Raw genomic sequence first — 19,252 nt, 5'->3', positions numbered from 1 at the left:
ATAGATTGCATCAGAAACAGGGCAGGTACTTGATACACTCATTGTTTCTTCATTCTTCCTTTTTAGTTCCTAGAAGGCCCTTTATTCTCTCTCTGACCGCTCGCGCACACACACCAACACAACCATTTTAAAGACTACCCAAGACAAGAGACTTGCCACTCTATTACAGCAGTGGTATTTCAAAAGCTCCAGAGAGTCTCATTTTGGATTTAAAGTTTCTCTTATGATGGTGTAAAGTATAAACAGTAGAATATAATGGATTGTGAAGCTATCTCAGGTACCCCACATACTCCTAGTCTATTGCAAAAATGAGATTAAGCCCTTCCAATCACAAGAACACAGATTCACTCCATTATAATTCTGCTACTAGAAATATACACAAAATAAGTTAACCTATGTTGCTACAACGAATAGCTCCAATGTTTTAAACCCCCTCTGAGAAACATTCATCATTTCATCCAGCCCATTTCATAGCCTGAGCTGGTTCTATACCAAGGATTGGCAACTGGCGGCATGCGAGCCGATTTTTACTGGCACGCTGCTGCCAGCTGGGGTTCTAGCCACTGGCCCTGCTCAGCCCGCTGCCGGTCTGGGTGAACTGAACTCCCAGCAGGCAGCAGGCTGAGTGGGACCGGCGGCCAAGACCCCGGCTGGCAGGAGCCGACAGACAGAACCCCAGACCGACAGCAGGATGAGCCGCTCAGCCCGCTGCCGGTCTGAGGTCCTGGCTGCTGGCTCCTTGCCAGCTGGGGTCCCGCTGCTGGCCTGAGTGAACAGAACCCCCGACCAAGGTAATATCAGGTACAAAATATATGGGAATGACAGAATAGGTCGCACTAGTGGAGGAGTGACACCATGTATGAAAGAAAGCAGAGTGTCAAAGTAAAAAACTTTAACTGAATCAAAATTGTACCATATAATCTCTAAGGATAGAAATTCCATGCTTGATCAATAAGAGTATAGCAGCAGGAATACACTACCGACCACCTGACTAGAGGGTGACAAGGACTGTGAAATGCTCAGGGAGATTTGAGAGGCTGATTTAAACTATCCTCACTGTGCAACACAAATGGCAGATGAAGTTCAGTGTTGATAAGTAATGCACACTGGAAAAAATAATTCCAATTATACATACAAAATGATTGGGTCTAAATTAATTACTGCCACTTAAGAAAGATCTTGAGTCACTGAAAGTCCAAATAATTCTCTCAAAACATCTGCTCAATGTACAACGACAGTTAAAAAAAGCTAACAGAGTGCTAGGAACCATTAGGAAAGGAATAGATGGGGCATGCAACAGCTTCCATACAAGGAGAGATTAAAAAAACTGGGACTGTTCATCTTAGAAAAGAAATGAGTAAGGGGTCACATGATAGAGGTCTATGAAATCATGAGCGGATGGAGAAAGTGAAGTGTTGTTTAGCCCTTCACATAACACAAGAACTAGGGATATCGCCCGATGAAATTAACAGACAGCAGGTTAAAAAAAAAAACACATAGAAGGAAGTACTTCTTCACACAACACACAGTCAACCTGTGGAATTTATTCCCAGGGGATGCTGAGAAGGCCAAAAGTATAACCGGGTTTAAAAAAAAAAAAAAGATAGGTTCCTAGAGGATAGGTCCATCAATGGCTATTAGCCAAGATGGTCAGGGACAATCCCATGTGCCCCTAAACCTCCAACTGCCAGAAAGATCTGGCACTGGCCACTGTTAAGACAGAATACTGAGCTAGATGGACCAATGTCTGACCAAGTATGGCCATTCTTGTGTACATATGCCTGCCTCTGGTTAGAATACATTTCTCAAAGGCATAGGCCAACATCTTTAGTTTGGACAGAGCTGACCTTCATATTTTTGAGCAGGCTTGAGAAACAATTTTTACTACCTATCCCCCAACCAAAACCAGATTCCTGTTCACCATGCTACACCAATATGCATGCCTGAGCTAAGAATTATGGGGAAGGATTAGCAAGACATCTCAAATCAACTCATTTTACATAAAAATGGGTGCGAAAGGAGGATTGCTTAGGTACCTTAGCCTCATGCTGCAGCAGAAGAGCCCAGCATTCCATTCATTTCAACACAAACAATAGGCTTCATAGATTCATATCAGTTTACAGTTTCAAAACATTCCTTGCAACAAAAAGAAAGGATGAGAAACATCTGTTAAATGAAAATGGGCTTTTCCCCCTGTATGTGTCCAATGTCCTGGAACCGAGATGGCACACAGGCATTAGGCCTCAAAAGCCAACACTGTAAGCAGCATGTTACAGGAAATACTTCATGCTAGGTACCAATGTTCCACATCAACAGTTACTAGAAGTCCTCTGCAAAATTGCTAGTTGCCACACCACAAGTAGATAGATCGCTTTGGAATAGGTTATTGGAACTTGATATACAATGTGTCCAAAGGGGCAAGTCAGCCAAAGACTAGAGGTGCCCTACTCTATTTCTGGGGTCACCTTTGTGGGAAAAGTCATATATTATGGACAGTGAATCCATCTGTAAGTTGTCTGAACCACCTACATAAAACGTAATAGAGTTATAGTCCTTCAGTAGGATAGAGCAAAAGCACCCAGAAGAGTTATGGTTTTCTCTTCTATATTCTACAGGTTTTTGGAGTCATTTCTATAAAACCCTATTAGAGTTTTATCCACAAGACTGGGAGAAGAGCTATATTCATCAGTTATTTGGGGCAGGGCAATGGTTTTGAATGTTACTTGGAATTCTGGACCATTTCGATTGAATATGTTGGTTTATAGCTGTGGCAAACAGACTTAGTTTTGCCAAAAACTGTGTAGTGTTTTACTGTCTATAGTTTGATGATAGCAACTAAAAGACCCTTTAAATCTATCAAGTCCAAATGGAACATTACAAGTACTGTAATGTTGTGCTAGACAAAATACAACAGAAGTGCCTAAGCACAATAAGCTCATCATACATGGTACTATTTTTATACAGGAAAGAGCATTGCATTCATTCCCTTTTTCTAAATTTTACTGTGGGAAGAATTCCTTTTTAAAGAGATATCAAATACCTTTTCCAGACAAGAATTAGATTTTTTTTAATTCAGCCACTACCTTTCCATGTATTCAAATTTCATGCCAGTTAATCGCTTAACTCTGTGGCTCCCAGGGAATTGTCGCCTTAGCTCCTGAAGACAAAACTACAAAACAAAATAAATTCCTCAGAGTTAGTGATTCGGCTTTGAGTGACAAATACTACTTATCACATTTTAAAAAAATCAGAATCAGAAGGCATACTTGTCACCAGCATTTCCTAGCACAATCACAGAAAATGCACATCAACGCCTAGAAAAAGTCTACTTCCTGTCCAGTGATGTCACAAGGATTCCAGAATATGCAGACAGACCATAGACTCCAAGCTAAGAAAGAATCATGGCCAGCCATTTAAAAAAAAATTAATTAATTACTGTCAGAGTTTAAACTATTGAATTCAGCCAATACCCTGTGAATATAATTATTCAACACATGGAAACAAAAAGAAAAAAAAACAGTCCTTGACTGACTAAATCAACAACCTGGAATGTGAGTTTTGATTAAAACAAAACAGTAACTTCTGGGATAAGCCATAAAATGTATTAATAAAGACAAGCTCAGAAACTGAAACCTTGTCAGCTGGAAGACTTAATTACAAGATGAATTTTCCATGCAAGTAGCTAGACCATCAGAGCTCCTTGGAAACAGCTATTCAACTTTGAAAATTAAGTTTGTTTTAAAAAACTCTTAGGTGCTTTTCAGTTTTGAGGCCTTCCTAAATCAGTACACAAAAAAAAACCCCACCTCACCTATAAAGACAATAAGAGTTCAGGTGGCACTTTTTTGTTTAATGAATGTATTTATTATAATGGAAAAAAAACTGCCTTTGAAAGAAGCTGTTTATAATGGTTTGCAATACAAAGTAAACATTTATATATAATAATGTTTGTGTCACTGGGTTCAATCAATCTTACAGGCACAGGAGATGCAGTCTGCATACTCCTGCAAACAATGGAACAGCTGGGCAGGAGAAGGTTTTTTTTTCTTTTTCTTTTTTTGGTCTCTGCTGCTACCTGTTTGTGTACTTCTGGTTCCAAATGAGGTGTGTGGTTGACTGTTCAGTTCATAACTCTGGTGTTCGTGACTCTGAAGTTCTACTGTACTTCAACAGGTAGGTTTCTTAATCTTAAGTGTCTGGTCTAATCCTACAAAGGCAAAGAAAATATAACTCGAGCATGTCAGACACAGGTTTTGCAGGTGTCTGTCAATAGTAGGTGATCTCACTAATGCCAGGTGTTACAAAGACGGAATTGGCTACGTGTAGTATATGCATGGGTTATGAACAGCTGTTTGGTGCAAGGGAATGAAGAAAATAAGAGGACAAAAAAGGAAGAAATGAGGTGAAAACCATCTCAGACTTCTCATTTGGAACAGACGACACCAGTCCCTTAGGAAAGATGCATCACAGCTGTCAAGTGCTCCACTGCTTGGAATTCAAAGACTATTCACATAGTTGGCTGCAGCTGTAGCAAAAAGCCACTATGATGTTAGCCAGTTTGAATTAAATGTGTGGACCTATAACAAAACTAAAATAACTCGAACCCAGATGTAAGGCTTACACTAAGCTTTTAACTTAAACTCAGTGCTGTGGATAAGCAGCTATACTCTCAGATCATGCTGTGTTCCTCAAAGGACACTAAGAGGCCAGTAGTTCAGACTGAAAGCTGCTACTTGGGTTATTAGTAAACACAATATTTGGCAACTTTTGATTTTTTTTGCCATGTTGATCCATTTAAGCATTTCACAAAAGCATTATTAAAAAAAAAACCCAGAGATCAAAAATACTTCAAAAAATAACTGGAAAAAAAAGTATGAAAAGAGGCTTCTCTCTCATCCTATTTATTTATTTCCTTAGTGGAAGAGAAGACTTATTTATGAGAGGAATTAATGAGGCTTGCAGAAAGTGCAATATGGTATATTACGTTACTGCATATATTGAAGTTAACCCTAAACATGGAACTCAAGATCATTACACTTTTCTAATCCTGGCTATTTGAGAGACTGACCCTCTCCCAGTTCTATACTGCCATAGCTGTGGTTGGTGAAGGCACTTGAACTGAACCCCTGGCATATAAGTGTGCACAAGGCACTGTAACAGCAGTCTCCACGCAGGACTCTGAACTGTGGAATTCTCTCCCTCCTTGGTTTGAAGAAGCCCAGGCCTGTTGACCTTCTGGGCACGACAAAACACAGTTTCTTCTCCCAGGCCAGGCAGAATGCACAGAGGGTTGAAATGTGTGCACAGAGGTCCTTTTGTCATTTTTCTTTCCTGATTTTGGGAAAGTTGATTAGTTTGCTTTTGTTTGCATTTTTAATCCATTGCAATGCTGCTTAGAGTCCTGGATAGACTCTGTCTTCAGTCCGCTGACATAATATGCTGGAGAAAGAATTAGTTCACTAATCGCACAACAATGCGAAGAATTATTAGCTAAAAATCTTACTTTCTCCCCCTGAATCTAAGTAATAATTTAAAAAACAAATGGCTGAATGAAATGGATGAGCAAGCACCAAGCTGGATGAGCAAGCATCTCAGAGAGGTGATTAAGAAAAAGTAGACACCTACAAGGAGTGGAAGATGGGAAGAATTAGAAAGGAAAGCTACCTTATTGAGGTCAGAACATGTAGGGATAAAGTGAGAAAGGCCAAAAGTAACTGTAGGCCTGTTAGTTTGACATCTGTAGTATGCAAGGTCTTGGAAAAAAAATTGAAGGAGAAAGTAGTTAAGGACATTGAGGTAAATGGTAATTGGGACAAAATACAACATAGTTTTACAAAAGGTAGATCGTGCCAAACCAAATTGATCTCCTTCTTTGAGAAGGTAACAGATTTTTTAGACAAAGGAAATGCAGTGGATCTAATTTACCTCGATTTCAGTAAGGCATTTAATATGGTTTCACATGGAGAATTATTAGTTAAATTGGAAAAGATGGGGATCAATATGAAAATTGAAAGGTGGATAAGGAACTGGTTAAAGGGGAGACTACAAGGGGTCGTACTGAAAGGTGAACTGTCAGGCTGGAAGGAGGTTACTAGTGGAGTCCTCAGGGATGGTTTTGGGACCAATCTATTTTATCTTTTATTACTGACCTTGGCACAAAAAGTGGAATGTGCTAAGATAAGTTTGGGATGACACAAAGCTGGGAGCTTTGCTAACACAGAGAAGATCAGGATATCATACAGAAAGATTGGATGACCTTGTAACTGGAGTAACAGTAATAGGATGAAATTTAATAGTGAAAAGTGCAAGGTCAAGCTTTAGGGATTAAACAAGGATTTTGGTTATAAATTGGGGACACATCATTGGAGTAACAAGGAGGAGAAGGACCTTGGAGTATGGTTGATCGCAGGATGACTATGAGCTGCAATGTGATATGGTCGTTAAAAAAGCTAATGTTGGTTTTAGGATGCATCAGGTGAGGTATTTCCAGTAAGATGAGGAGGTGTTAGTACCGTTATACAAGCACTGGTGAGACCTCATCTGGAAACACTGTGTGCAATTCTGGTCTCCCATGTTTAAGAAAGATGAATTCAAACTGGAACAGGTACAGAGAAGGGCTACTAGGATGATCGAGGAATGGAAACCTGTCATATGAAAGGAGACTCAAGAGCTTGGCTTGTTTAGTCTAACAAAAGAAGGCTGATTGCTCTTTATAAATATATCAGAGGGATAAATATTAGGGAGGGAGAGGAATTATTTAAGCTTTTAGTGACCAATGTGGACATAAGAACAATGGATATAACTGGACACTAGGAAGTTTAGACTTGAATTAGACAAGGTTTCTAATCATAAAGGAGTGAAGTTCTGGAACAGCCTTCTAAGAAGAGTAGAGGAGCAAAAGAGATATCTGGCTTCAAGACTAAGCTTGTAAGTTTATGGAGGGATGGTATGATGGATATCAATTAATTGCCAAAATTAGGCTATTTGATTATTAGCAGGTAATATGCCCAATGGTCTGTGATGGGCCATTAGATGGGGTGGGTCTGAGTTACTACAGAGCATGGTCCTCAACGCGGTGACCGCAGGTGCACATGGCGCCCGCGGGGGCATCTTAATGAGCCTACGTCCTGCCCCTAGGAGAGCACACCGCCAAATGCCACCGAATTTCGCGGGCATTTCGGTAGGACGCCTCTCATGACGACGCTTGTCACAACAAGTGTTGTCATCGAGAGGTGTCACCCCAAATTTCGGCAGGGTCGCCTCCGATGACCCCCCTTGCCGTCGAAAGTGACATCATCGAGAGCGTAGCTACTGAATTTTGACAGGGACGCCTCTCGAGACGTCGTTTGTTGACGGCAAGTGGTATCATCGAGAGGCGTTGGCGCTGAATTTCGGCGCATTTCGGCGGGTGCTCACCACCACATGGGTCCTTCATTCGGCGCCACCAACAAAAGGTTGGGGACCACTGTACAGAGAGTTCTTTCTTTGGGTGGCGCTGGTGAGTCTTTGCCCAACATGCTCAGGTTAATCTGACTGCCATATTTGGGGTCGGGAAGGAATTTTCCTCCAGAGAAGATTGGCAGAGGCCCTGGGGGTTTTTCGCCTTCCTCTGCAGCATGGGGCATGGGCCGCTTGCTGGAGGATTCTCTGCACCTTGAGGTCTTTAAACCACGATTTGAGAACTTCAATAACTCAGACATAGGTTAGGGGTTTGTTACAGGAGTGGGTGGGTGAGATTCTGTGGCCTGCATTGTGCAGGATGTCAAACTAGATGACCATAGTGGTCCCTTCTGATGTTGAGTCTATGAGATATCCAAAAGGCTTTTTAAGCTTAAGAGACTGATTGTGGCCTGTAACAAAAGAAATTAAAATATAAGAAGGCTCCCTTAATTTACTTAACTGGCTCTTTCTAACAAGAAGGCTATTCACACAAACGCTGATCTATTAAGAAAGCATACTGAAGTATTCTGCAAAAAAAGTTTTTCTACTGCTGACCAACTTCTATGGCTGAAATGCAGTAACTTTAAAAAATGATCAATGGCAAGGGCACTTGTTTTTTGGCTTTGATACATCAAACATTTGTTAAACCACTTCTCCCACTCATTCCCAGTTGTTTTATATGGGCGTAATCCTGTTCTCATTCAAGCCAATGGAAAAAAAAAAAAAACCCACTGATTTTAAAGGTGTAGGACCAAGCCTCATGTGACTATCAGGTCCTCCCTTCTGTCTTTGCAGGAGGACTCTGGTGTGCTTTCAGGGGGTGAAACGTGATGACAAATAATGCTGTAACTTCAGCTCCATTCTTCCTCCTCAGGATGCATGGGGAGGAAGGAAGGAAAGACAACAACTCAATATATTTGTAGTATAAAAAAACAAAGTATTTTTAAGTTTATGACTCTTTATCCATCATGAAAGAGTAATAAAGGGTACAACCAAAATTTTTGTTTTAATATTCACCTTTAAAAATGCTGCAAGAAGCATTGGCATACATATTGGCTCTCTTAATGCACTACGCAAGCGTTTAGCTACATGACTCCTGTTAATGTTAACATTTACCGTGAAGATAAATTTACATGCACAGCACTGACACTTTATCTCAAAGTGTTTGAAAACGTGATACAATCTGAGAGGTTTCCAACAAATATTCTCTGGACAATATGGCAGTTTTAATATTATTCCTGACTTTCCACCCATATCAGAGTAGCTATAAATATTTTCACAGCTAGAAGAAACATGATCTGCCCAAATAAGAGTTACAGATTAAGGTGGGTGGAGGAGGTTTCTCCCCAGTAGTATATTTCTTGAGATTCTACAAGTCCGAGCTACACAGTTCCTAGCATCCTATAAAACTGTCCAAAGAACTAATCTGGAATAGGTTCATGTGAAAAGAAAAAAAAACAAAACCTTAAGGTTTGAGTGAAAAATCAGCTTGACAACTTACCGATGCCAAGTCATCCCGACTGCAGTCCAGGGCAGCAATCATCACCTGTTCATATATTACCCAAACTAGACATAAGAGAGAGAGATTAAATGTGGAGAACTGATTTTTCAAAATGGTGGGAAACACCTAAAATGTAACTAAGATTAATGAATTCCGTCTTTGTGTATTTTTCCCTACCACTTCTGTACATCATTACTGAAACAGGGACATTTCAACGCACTGCTGGAATTAATTAAAAGTACACTTCTGCGATTTTATTGCTTCAGTAACAAAGTATCTTTTGACATCTTGAAAGGCAAAAAACTCTTCCTTTGCTTTTCTTAACATTGTATCTACAGTTTTCTGTTCAAACAGACCCATTATGAAATGCACTGTGACCAGATCTGGAGAGCAGCCATACATGCTAGAAAGAAAACAATTTTTCCCTTAACTGTTTCACTACCTTACTGTAAGTACAATACTGCCTTCTTTCCTTTTCTGCAGGAATTAGCTTATTCCATTGAAACATGTTATTTGTATTAGGATAGTGTGTAGGGGGTAACTGAACATGAGGCCCCACTGTGCTAGGCACTTACAGTGTGAGAGCCAGTCCCTGCCAGGGCTAGCTTACAGTCTTGTTAAACAAGACAGAGAACCCAGGGAGAAGGGGAGGGGAGTATGTAACATATTCCCCCGAGTGAGCTGAGTATTAAGTTAATGGGAAGCAAGGGTGCTCAGTTCCTTGCAGGATCCAGCCTGAAGCAAATATCTTCCACAAAGAGGACAAATAGCCCAGAGAACCTGAGGGTAAACAAATTAACCTTTTTAATAGGAATTTTAAAAGAAAGAAAGCACAAATCTAAACAATAAAGTTAACCTGTTTCCCTAGCAGAATAAAGGCTATTGCTCATTGTACAGGTATTTCTAATTTCATTCAAGGAAAAGTTACATTAAAAAAAAAATTCTAAGTTACTACAAAGAAAATCAGATTTAATTGGAGCACATCATGCCGTAGTCCACTAGTCTAGTATCCTGTCTCTAGTAGTAGCTAGCTCCAGATGCTTAGCACAAGAACCTCTGCAGCTGACAGTTATACAATAAGCTTCCCCTGGGGGAAGCCAACTGCTTTTATATATTTTTAAATCTCATCCAATAGGACTTGGATTTTCTGACCATCCATATAAAAGTTCAGTCCCTCTTTGACCACTAGTAAACACTCAACAGCTTTTGCCAAGTTCCACAGGATAAATAAGGTGTTCTTTTAAATGAGGTTTCTTTTTATCAATTTGAAAATGGTTTCCTTTCAGTTTTATTGGATACCCTCTGTATGATGGGACAGTGTAAACAGAGATACCCAATTAACCCTCTCTGTGGCATTCATTAATTGCTATTCCATATAGGTTCATAGTGCCTTCCAGCAGTGCATTAAGCGACGTGGCTAAAACATGTCACACATGGTTCATTCTCTCTTACATCTCCCCAGGGGAGTTGGTAGGGAAATTGTGTGTATAGCATCATCTTTGAGGGTTGGGTATTTGTTGTTTTATTTTATAGTTTTGCATTCTTCTATTGTGCTCCTCTTATCTGTCTCTTCTCCAAACCAAAAAGGCCCAATCTTTTAGTCATTCATAAAGAAGTATTTCCATGCCTCTGGTCATTTTTTTACTGCCCATCTATAAACCCATTATGTTTCTACTATATCTTTCTTGAAGCAGCAAAAAGAACCCAACAATAATACAATCAGAAGTGCAAATAATTTTTGATCCTCTTACACATTTGCTTGGAAATCTAGCAATTCAAATGACAATTGCAACTAATTTACATAGTAAAATCTGATTACAGTCAAATTATGGGACACAGTCCAGTCTACAGTCTTACTCTGAAAATGATGAAGATTGGACTGGACAACTCAGGGCACGACGAGGAATGACTCAGCCTGTGATGCAGGGCAATGGAGTGGCCTGCTGTGCAAGGGCTCTCGTAAAGAAGGGGCGGGGAGGCACCCCACAAAGCCAGAGCACCCCACAAAGCCAGCACCACCTCATAATAAAATGTAGTTCTCCTCATAAGTGATTAATCAGATCCTAATAAAATAAGCTAATCCATGACAAATTTCTGTTTATTTAAAGAGACAAAAATGGCAATAGCCTCTTTGTTACGCCCTGCGTTAATTTCACCACCAACTTCCTGCTGGAGCCACTATCAAATCCACCCATGGAGTCAGGGATGCTGAGAACCACTGAAACAACTGTAAACCCTGTATACAATGGAAACTACTCCAAGCCAGGAGGTGCAGCAGCACTCCAGCACCCCTAGTTCCAGCACCTATGCATGCAGTCCTGCAATGCATTTATAATAGTTGCAGAAGGGAGGCAGCCCATGCAAGACTCTTATCCGCACTTAAAGACTCTTCGTCCCAAGAAGATTGTGCTATAATACACATAGGAAAGTCTGTTTGTATAGATTATCCATATAATGATCTAAAGAGGATGTACTATTTGTAATGTTAGGATTTTAAGATCCCTCTCATTGCAAGAAAACTGGAGGAAATACCATGATACAAGGAAACACTTTATAGTTTCAGGAACATTGCAAGTTGAAAGATTTCTGGTCAAATATTAAGAAAATGGGTGCAAGAGTTAGTCCAGGATATATTTTGCCATATTTTTAATCACTGGTCTGTTAAAGAAATAATAATTTATTAAAATTAAACAGGGACTTTTTTAAAGCTCTTCAGACTGCAACTAATAAATATATTTCATCACTACGGTTGCAAAATTTCAATAGCAACTGTAAACGAAAGGCTGGCAAATGAAAAAAATTAAAAAGGAAAATGTACTGCTTGTATTAGGTTAACCAAATTATAAAAAGCAAAGCCAAAGAAAGAGGAATGAACATTAAAAACAAATCATGGATATTTATCCCTTCCTGCTTGTATGGGATTCATATGCAAAACCATAAAGCATTCTTGCCATGAAGTATTTTGTTTTTTTCTACTGCTCTTACATAAATGTGATATTGCATTGTTATTTCTGAACAATTCCCTTCTGGTCTGAAGCACTGTATGCCAAGTTTCTGTCCACAGAGACATAGTGTCAAGTAATTAAAATAGCCATTTGATGTATTGCAGAAACCCAGACGTGCCCTAAACTACAGCATCACAAATGCAATTCTATCATAAGAACAGCTTTCATATTAATTTCTACAATATAGTATCACTTATGGCTTAATTTAAGAAATAACATTCCCTTCTCCTTATTAAAAAACTCCCCTCATATTTTTTGACATTCCTCTGAAGTGTAGATGACCTGTTGAGTGACAGCTAGATAACAGATCTCTGCCAAATGTTCACAGTATATTCTTATAACTGCCCCTTGTGTTCCAAACTAAAAGCCCAATCATAGGTGCTGGAACTGGGGGTGCAGCAGCACCCCCTGGCTTGAAGTGGTTACCATAATATACAGGGTTTACAGTTTGGTTCAATGGCTCTCAACATCTTCATTATAAAAACTGTTCCAGCACCCCTACGCTCAATTAAGTTTTGTTTTTTTTTCACCTACTTCCTCTACACACCATCTTTGAGAAGCAAACTAAGGGCTTGGAATACTGGCAAATTAGAAAACTGAAAAAATAATGTATATACTCAACATGAGTAGATGCAGAATCACAACAAAAGAGTAAAAATAATATGGAGAGTATAACAGGAGAATAGCAGAGTAACAAAACTAACATATACTAACAGTTACAGACAGTGAAAGCTTTTCAAATAATTTCAACCTACTGTCATCCCCAAGCTTAGATGCATATTCATTAATTAACTCTTCTCCAACTTCCACTATCTGCTCACTGTTCCGATAGTTTTCTTCCCTCCACTTCCTCATTTTATCACGCATCTCTGAAAAACAAAATATAAGATTTCCATGCAATAACGTAATGTGAAGTCTATTTCTGGAACTGACTTTGAGCGGTATAATCTATTCTCAGACATATACAAGAGATCCACAGAAGTAATTTCCACCAATACCAAAATCATTTGTGGATAGATTGATCCCTGGAACTTTGAAATTGTTATCTTGCAACTCTTGTGAAGACTGTCCAAAAGCAAGGGGGAGTAGAGAGAGAGAAGTAATCCACTGAATTTGTGAGTTCAGAGGATATTGGGCTAACAATCTAAACATCAGATGTGAAAAAGACTACCAGAGAACACAGATTCAGCTCTGAGCATGGTCAATTCAAGCCCTATGATCCATTGTAGATCAATTTAGTATCAAACTGTTAATATGTATAGGGCTTCAAACCAACAAAAAAATAAACCAAACAAACAAACAAAATCTTTAAAAACGGAGGTCCTCCCCTACTGGGGATGGCAAAAGGTTGAAGATTTTATTAAATCTTGCTAAGGGCTTATCCTGCCATTCTTAGGGTTTGTCTACACTACAGGATTATTCCAATTTTACATAAACCGGTTTTGTAAAACAGATTGTATAAAGTCAAGTGCACGAGGCCACACTAAGCACAATAATTCGGCGGTGTGCGTCTATGTATCAAGGTTAGCATCGATCTCTGGAGCGTTGCACAGTGGGTAGCTATCCCGTAGCTATCCCATAGCTCCCACAGTCTCCCCCGCCCCTTGGAATTCTGGGTTGAGATCCCAATGCATGATGGTGCAAAAAAGTGTCGAGGGTGTTTCTGGGTAAATGTCATCACTCATTCCTTCCTCCGTGAAAGCAATGGCAGACAATCATTTTGCGCCCTTTTTCCCTGGATTGCCCTGGCAGACGCCATAGTATGGCAACCATGGAGCCCATTATGCCTTTTGTCACTGTCACCGTATGTGTACTGGATGCTGCTGACAGAGGTGGTACTGCAGTTGCTACGAGCGCAGCATTCATTTTGCCTTTGCAAGGTAGCAGAAAACGGGTTACCATCCTATTGTAACCATCTGCCATGCCATGTAAAGTGGCGATGAGATGATGGGTATATCAGTCGTTCTATACCGTTCTGCTTGCTGTCATGGGTGCTTCCTGGCTGGCTTTCGCTGAGGTCGGGCCGGGGTTGCAAAAGACAAAAGATTGGAATGACTCGCCCGCGGTCATTTCCCTCCTTTATGTTTTATCTAAAAATTAGAGTCCAGTCCTGCCATAGAATATGGGCAAGTGTCTAGAGAACCAGGTTGTTACCAGAGAGCGAAGCCGCTCCATGTCAGATCCCGCAGAAATGATGAGCTGCATTGCCATTCACGGGGTGCCCCCATCAACAACCCCCCATTCCTTTCCTCTCCCCAACCCTCCTGGGGCTACGTTGCAGTGTCCCCCTCATTTGTGTGATGAAGTAATTAAAGAATGCAGGATAGAAACACCTGCTGGTTAGATGAGATATAAATGAGGGGGAGCACCTCCAGCTTCTATGATAGCAGCAGGAGACATTAAATGGTGTGCGGGAGGGAGACAGCATCCTGCTTGGCTAATGATATCCAGGAGTACAGATTTTTCTTTGACGGGGAGGGGGGGGGGAGGCTGATGGAGCTCAGCCCCCAGTTGCTATGATGAAGCAGTTACCAGCCTTCTTACCATCTGCGGGAATGACGGGAGCCATTCCTATTTTTACCCAAGGCGGCCGGCCAACCTCACCAAGCACCAGAAGACTCACAGGATGATGAGGACGGGCTTCAGTCATTTTTTGTTAACTGTACCGTCTGCCAACAGGGGAGGGAGGGAAGGAGAAGGAGAGGATGATGCTGTTCAGTGTGCAGACCACGTCTACCAGCCAGCATGCAGTAGAAATATAGAAATTTGAAAAAATCAAGAGAACTATTTTTTTCCCTTTCTTCCAGGGCGGGGGCGGGAGGAAATTGACGAGTATATCCTAACCACAAGACAAGTGGTTTGACCTACAGGCATTGGAGCTCATCCACGATGGCAAATATTTTCAGAGCTGTTGGGACAGCTGGAGTCCTCAGTAACCTCTCGCCCCCATGTGCGTCATTTGATTTCGTTTGGGCTTTCGTTACGCTTGTCACACAGCACTGGGCTGTGATCTGTATTCATAGCCTGGGAGATTTTTTCAAATGTTGGAATTTCTTTTCTTAACAGGCTGTGATAGAACAGATTGGTCCCCATACAGAGATCAGACCCAGTAATTTCCCGTACGGTCCATCGCTGCGCTCTTTTTTGGATTTTGGGACTGCAATCCCGCCACTCGTGCTGATCAGAGCTCCACGCTGGGCAAACAGGAAATGAAATTCAAAAGTTCGCAAGGCTTTTCCTGTCTACCTGGCCAGTGCATCCGAGTTCAGATTGCTTTCCAGAGCGGCCACAATGGTGCACTGTGGGATACCGCCTGGAGGCCAATACCATCGATTTGCGGCCACACTAACCCTAATCCGACATGGCAATACTGATTTCAGCGCTACTCCTCTCGTCGGGGAGGAGTACAGAAATCGGTTTAAAGAGCCCTTCATATCGATATAAAGGACCTCGTTGTGTGGACGGGTGCAGGGTTAAATCGGTTTAACGCTGATAAATTTGATTTAAACGCGTAGTGTAGACCAGCTCTTAGTCATAATTACCCTCTCTCAACCATGGCTACCTTTGTCCATCTGGATGTCACCCTCTCCAACCCTGAGTGAGTTATATTTGAGTGATGCTGCAAGGATATACTTTGGGGAGCACTCAGATTCTCCTGCATGGAAAGCACTATTAAATAAAATATTACTGTTCATCATTACTGGGAAGGAAGGATATTCCATGGAGAGTGGACAAGGAAAAAAAACAAAAACAAGAAGCAGAGTTCCACCTTAGAAATGTTCTAAGCTACCAATACAAAACTTCACCACACAAACAAGAAAAACAGAACTCTTATTTTCAAACTTGTGATTGGTATCTTCAGCATAACCTTATCTGGTAACTTTCAAAGTAAGTTTTAGCATCCCCATGAACTATAACTTTCCTATAGCTAATAGATCTTGCTATTTGTTTTTCAATTTGACATTTCAGTTGCAATAGTAAAATATAATATAAACTAGTATTTTATGTTACTGTAGCAACTATTACATACAGTGATTTAACAAAACTAGACTCAAATGCTGAATTCCAGATTGATGCAATTCAGTTGTACTACTAAAATTAAATCAGACAAAAGCATTGTATGCATGCACACATTTTATAGACTTTTTACTGGACAGATTTTCTGGACATCCCAATAAGTAATTTAACTTTATGAACATGACATCATCCTCAGTCATGGAAAACAGGCTCAGAGAGCTTTTAAAGTAAAATTCTTATTGATGTTATACTTATCATATTTGCAAGCCACCACCAAAACTGCTTTTTATTTATTTATAGCAGCTCTATGAGAATAAATTTGATTTTGGAAGAGACCAGCAATAATGTGAAAACTCAACTCATAAATATGAGAAGCATATTTTTACAGTAAAAATAAATAACTGCTGTAAAATTCCATTCTAGGAATGTTCTGTATGTTCCTATGATAATATGCAGCATGAAAAAGGAGGCATGAGAATAAAGACTCTCTTTCTGCAAAAGTAAATGCGATCCAAATGTGAAAACTATCAAAGCAAACCACTTCAGATCCGAGATAGAAAGGAGACCAGATTTTCAATTTTAAAAGTGCATTTACTATGGACTCAATCTTAAAAGGTGCAAGTCCTGATTTTAAGGTCAATGGGAGTAGAGGGCACTCACTATCTTACTGACGTGGCTTTGTTTATCCTCAAAAACACCAAACACTAACAATATAATTTGATACCACTCCCATAGCTAAGGAAAGGGGAAAAAAAAGGAAAAAGGTGGAGGGAGCATAAAGAAGTTTTCTACTTCTTACTATGAAAACAACCATGCAAAATTATTGCCAATGTTATTTTTAAGTTTACCACATTGGGGGGGGGGGGAGATAAATACGACAAAGGGGAATTTTGACAGTTTTCTTTGCATTTCAAAATGCACATATTAACAAAATTTGACAGTTTAAGAGTAAACATAGAGCCTTTTCCATCTACCAAAAGTGATCTCAGATCTCTCATAAAACTGTTACTGTGTCACATTTTGTATCCTGAAAGTCAACCAAAACCACCACAGGGTTACATTTCATGTGCATGAGTAAAATTAAATGGTTCTTGACATGACGATCCTTGGCAATTTAAAAGTTAGACAGCAAGAATGTGACTGAACACAAATGTATCACGCAAACTGACAGTCTAAACATATACAAAATAAGTCATTCAATTTTCATCAATTCATTTACTTGACAACTATTAAAGCCTCCATACCAGTATAACTTTCAAACGTAATACTATCTAAGCTACTAATAACATTCATGTCAACTATTAATCACGAAAGTAGGCTTTGCAGTGATGGAAAAAAGCAAAACACAGAGCATGCTGTATCCCTTGATCATTGAAAGTGAGAACGCAAGTGAAAATAAACGTCCTAGTATACATAAATATAATGAAAGATATGTTAGATAGATTATAAAGTGCTGCACTCTGAACAGAAGGCAAAAAAATGAAAAATGTTGGTAACAACCTAAGCAGACTCATTTTGGGGAGTGTTAAGAAACTTATCGGTTGTGTCAGTCAATCATACTTTAAATATTTAAGGCAAGTACACCTGTACTTGTTAATACAGGGATGAGCAGTAGCAGTATTGGACTCTGGTAGCGTTGCGGGGAGGCTGATTAATTTCAGTTATATTTATGTCACTATGTATATAAGTGGATCTAGAAGAATTGATAGGTCTGTTTATTTTAATGTAGTTTAAAACAAAAAGGTTATCCAGAGTTATGGATATATAAATGGAATGTAAGAAATCCACTGCAACAGACACTTCGTCACAAAGGTGGTGCATTATAATAGAACTGAGCACACTGGGGCCATTCTATGCAAGAAGTGAAATGTAATCTCTGCTATGGAGAGTTTACAGTCTGGAAGAATGACACAGGGCACACTGGAAAACAAAAAGGTATAGTCTGTAGTTACTCAACTTTTACTAGCTTTTCAGTTCACTTTTTCTGGGTATCATAAAGTCGCTAGACTTAATTCTTACTTTTTCCAAGTAATTTAAGATTTTAATTCTCTTTGTTTGTTCAGTGTCCATTTTGGAATATAGTTTTCAAGTCTTTACCATTAAAAACACAATTGAAGAAAATAAAACCAATGGTAGGGGCATTATTACCAAATAGCAGATATTCACATTTTCTGCACTTTTACTTTGATCTGTCTAACTAACTGTGACCAATCATTAGGCAAAAAGAACAGGAGTACTTGTGGCACCTTAGGGACGATCAAATTTATTTGAGCATAAGCTCATAAATTTGTTCATCCCTAAGGTGCCACAAGTACTCCTGTTTTTTTTGCGGATACAGACTAACATGGCTGCTACACTGAAACCAATCATTAGGCAGTTGGGCCTACAAAAGGAGAACTGTATACTTAATGATGTATACCAATTTTTATATTGCTTTCTTAAAGCCCTTTACAATGGTATATATAAGTTCTTCACCCTTATCTGTAAAAAAGCAACAGATTAAACAACTTGCCCACGGTTACACACTAGGAAGTAGCAGAGAAACTGTGTTGTATTCAGATTCTTATCTCCTTGCCCTGTACCAGGGTATCCAAGCGTCTGAATGGCAGTCTTGCCAAGAAAGAAAACCCTCACCTACTAACAAAGACCAGTGCTTTATCCATTGGCCCATGTTGCCTCTAACTGTGACAGCTCACTATCTGCAGTTAGCTAAGTTAATGTTTAAGAACTTCACTTCTCTCTGTGGCAATCCCAGTTTTAGAGTTATTTCATTTGGCGCGTAAAATAAATGTAAACCAAACACTGTCTTATGACAGTAACAAATGAAGGATGCTTAGAAGCAAGTTCAAACAATTTACAGGGCATAACAAAAATATCCACAATCTTTTAATGTGTACATGGAGAATATAAAGGTAAACAGAAAGTTAAAGAATTCTTTTAATAGACAGTTCAAATTGATGACAGTTCAAACTGACATCTGTTACACTGTCCAATTGCTGCTGCACAATACCAGTTCCTGATATGGCTTTTATATAAAATCATTTTTATTTTTTCTTTCGTGTGTCAAATTCATCCCTGCAGTAACTTTAACTAAATCAAATGGAGTCACACCAGGGATGTATCTAACCTATACTTAGTTTGCATGAAAAATTTAGAAGAATTCAAGTAAAATGCAATAAAGTGATATCCTTGATAAGCACTGATTATTGACAAGAGCAATAAAAATATCTGTACAGTTTATGGGCAAACTGAGAAATTTATTAATAAAGGAGTATTGCCTTTGGAGAGA

General features: G+C 39.5%; 1 protein-coding gene across 2 annotated transcripts in view; it reads right to left on the bottom strand.

The window, feature by feature from the left end:
- Positions 1-19,252, bottom strand: part of EMC2 (ER membrane protein complex subunit 2) — a 60,959-nt gene that overhangs the window by 32,941 nt on the left and 8,766 nt on the right. For both annotated transcript variants that reach the window (XM_032800317.2, XM_032800318.2), the window contains exons 2-4: positions 12,702-12,815; positions 8,942-9,006; positions 3,084-3,169 (exon numbers count right to left, since the gene is read on the bottom strand). In XM_032800317.2, coding sequence (XP_032656208.1) covers positions 3,084-3,169; positions 8,942-9,006; positions 12,702-12,815 — 265 coding nt within the window. The remainder of the gene's footprint in view (positions 1-3,083; positions 3,170-8,941; positions 9,007-12,701; positions 12,816-19,252) is intronic.

The sequence above is a fragment of the Chelonoidis abingdonii genome, chromosome 2 (genome assembly GCF_003597395.2).
Source record: "Chelonoidis abingdonii isolate Lonesome George chromosome 2, CheloAbing_2.0, whole genome shotgun sequence".
In the NCBI taxonomy this organism is placed as follows: domain Eukaryota; kingdom Metazoa; phylum Chordata; order Testudines; family Testudinidae; genus Chelonoidis; species Chelonoidis abingdonii.
Note: the sequence above shows the minus strand (reverse complement) of the source record. Positions and strands in the feature narration are given on the sequence as shown.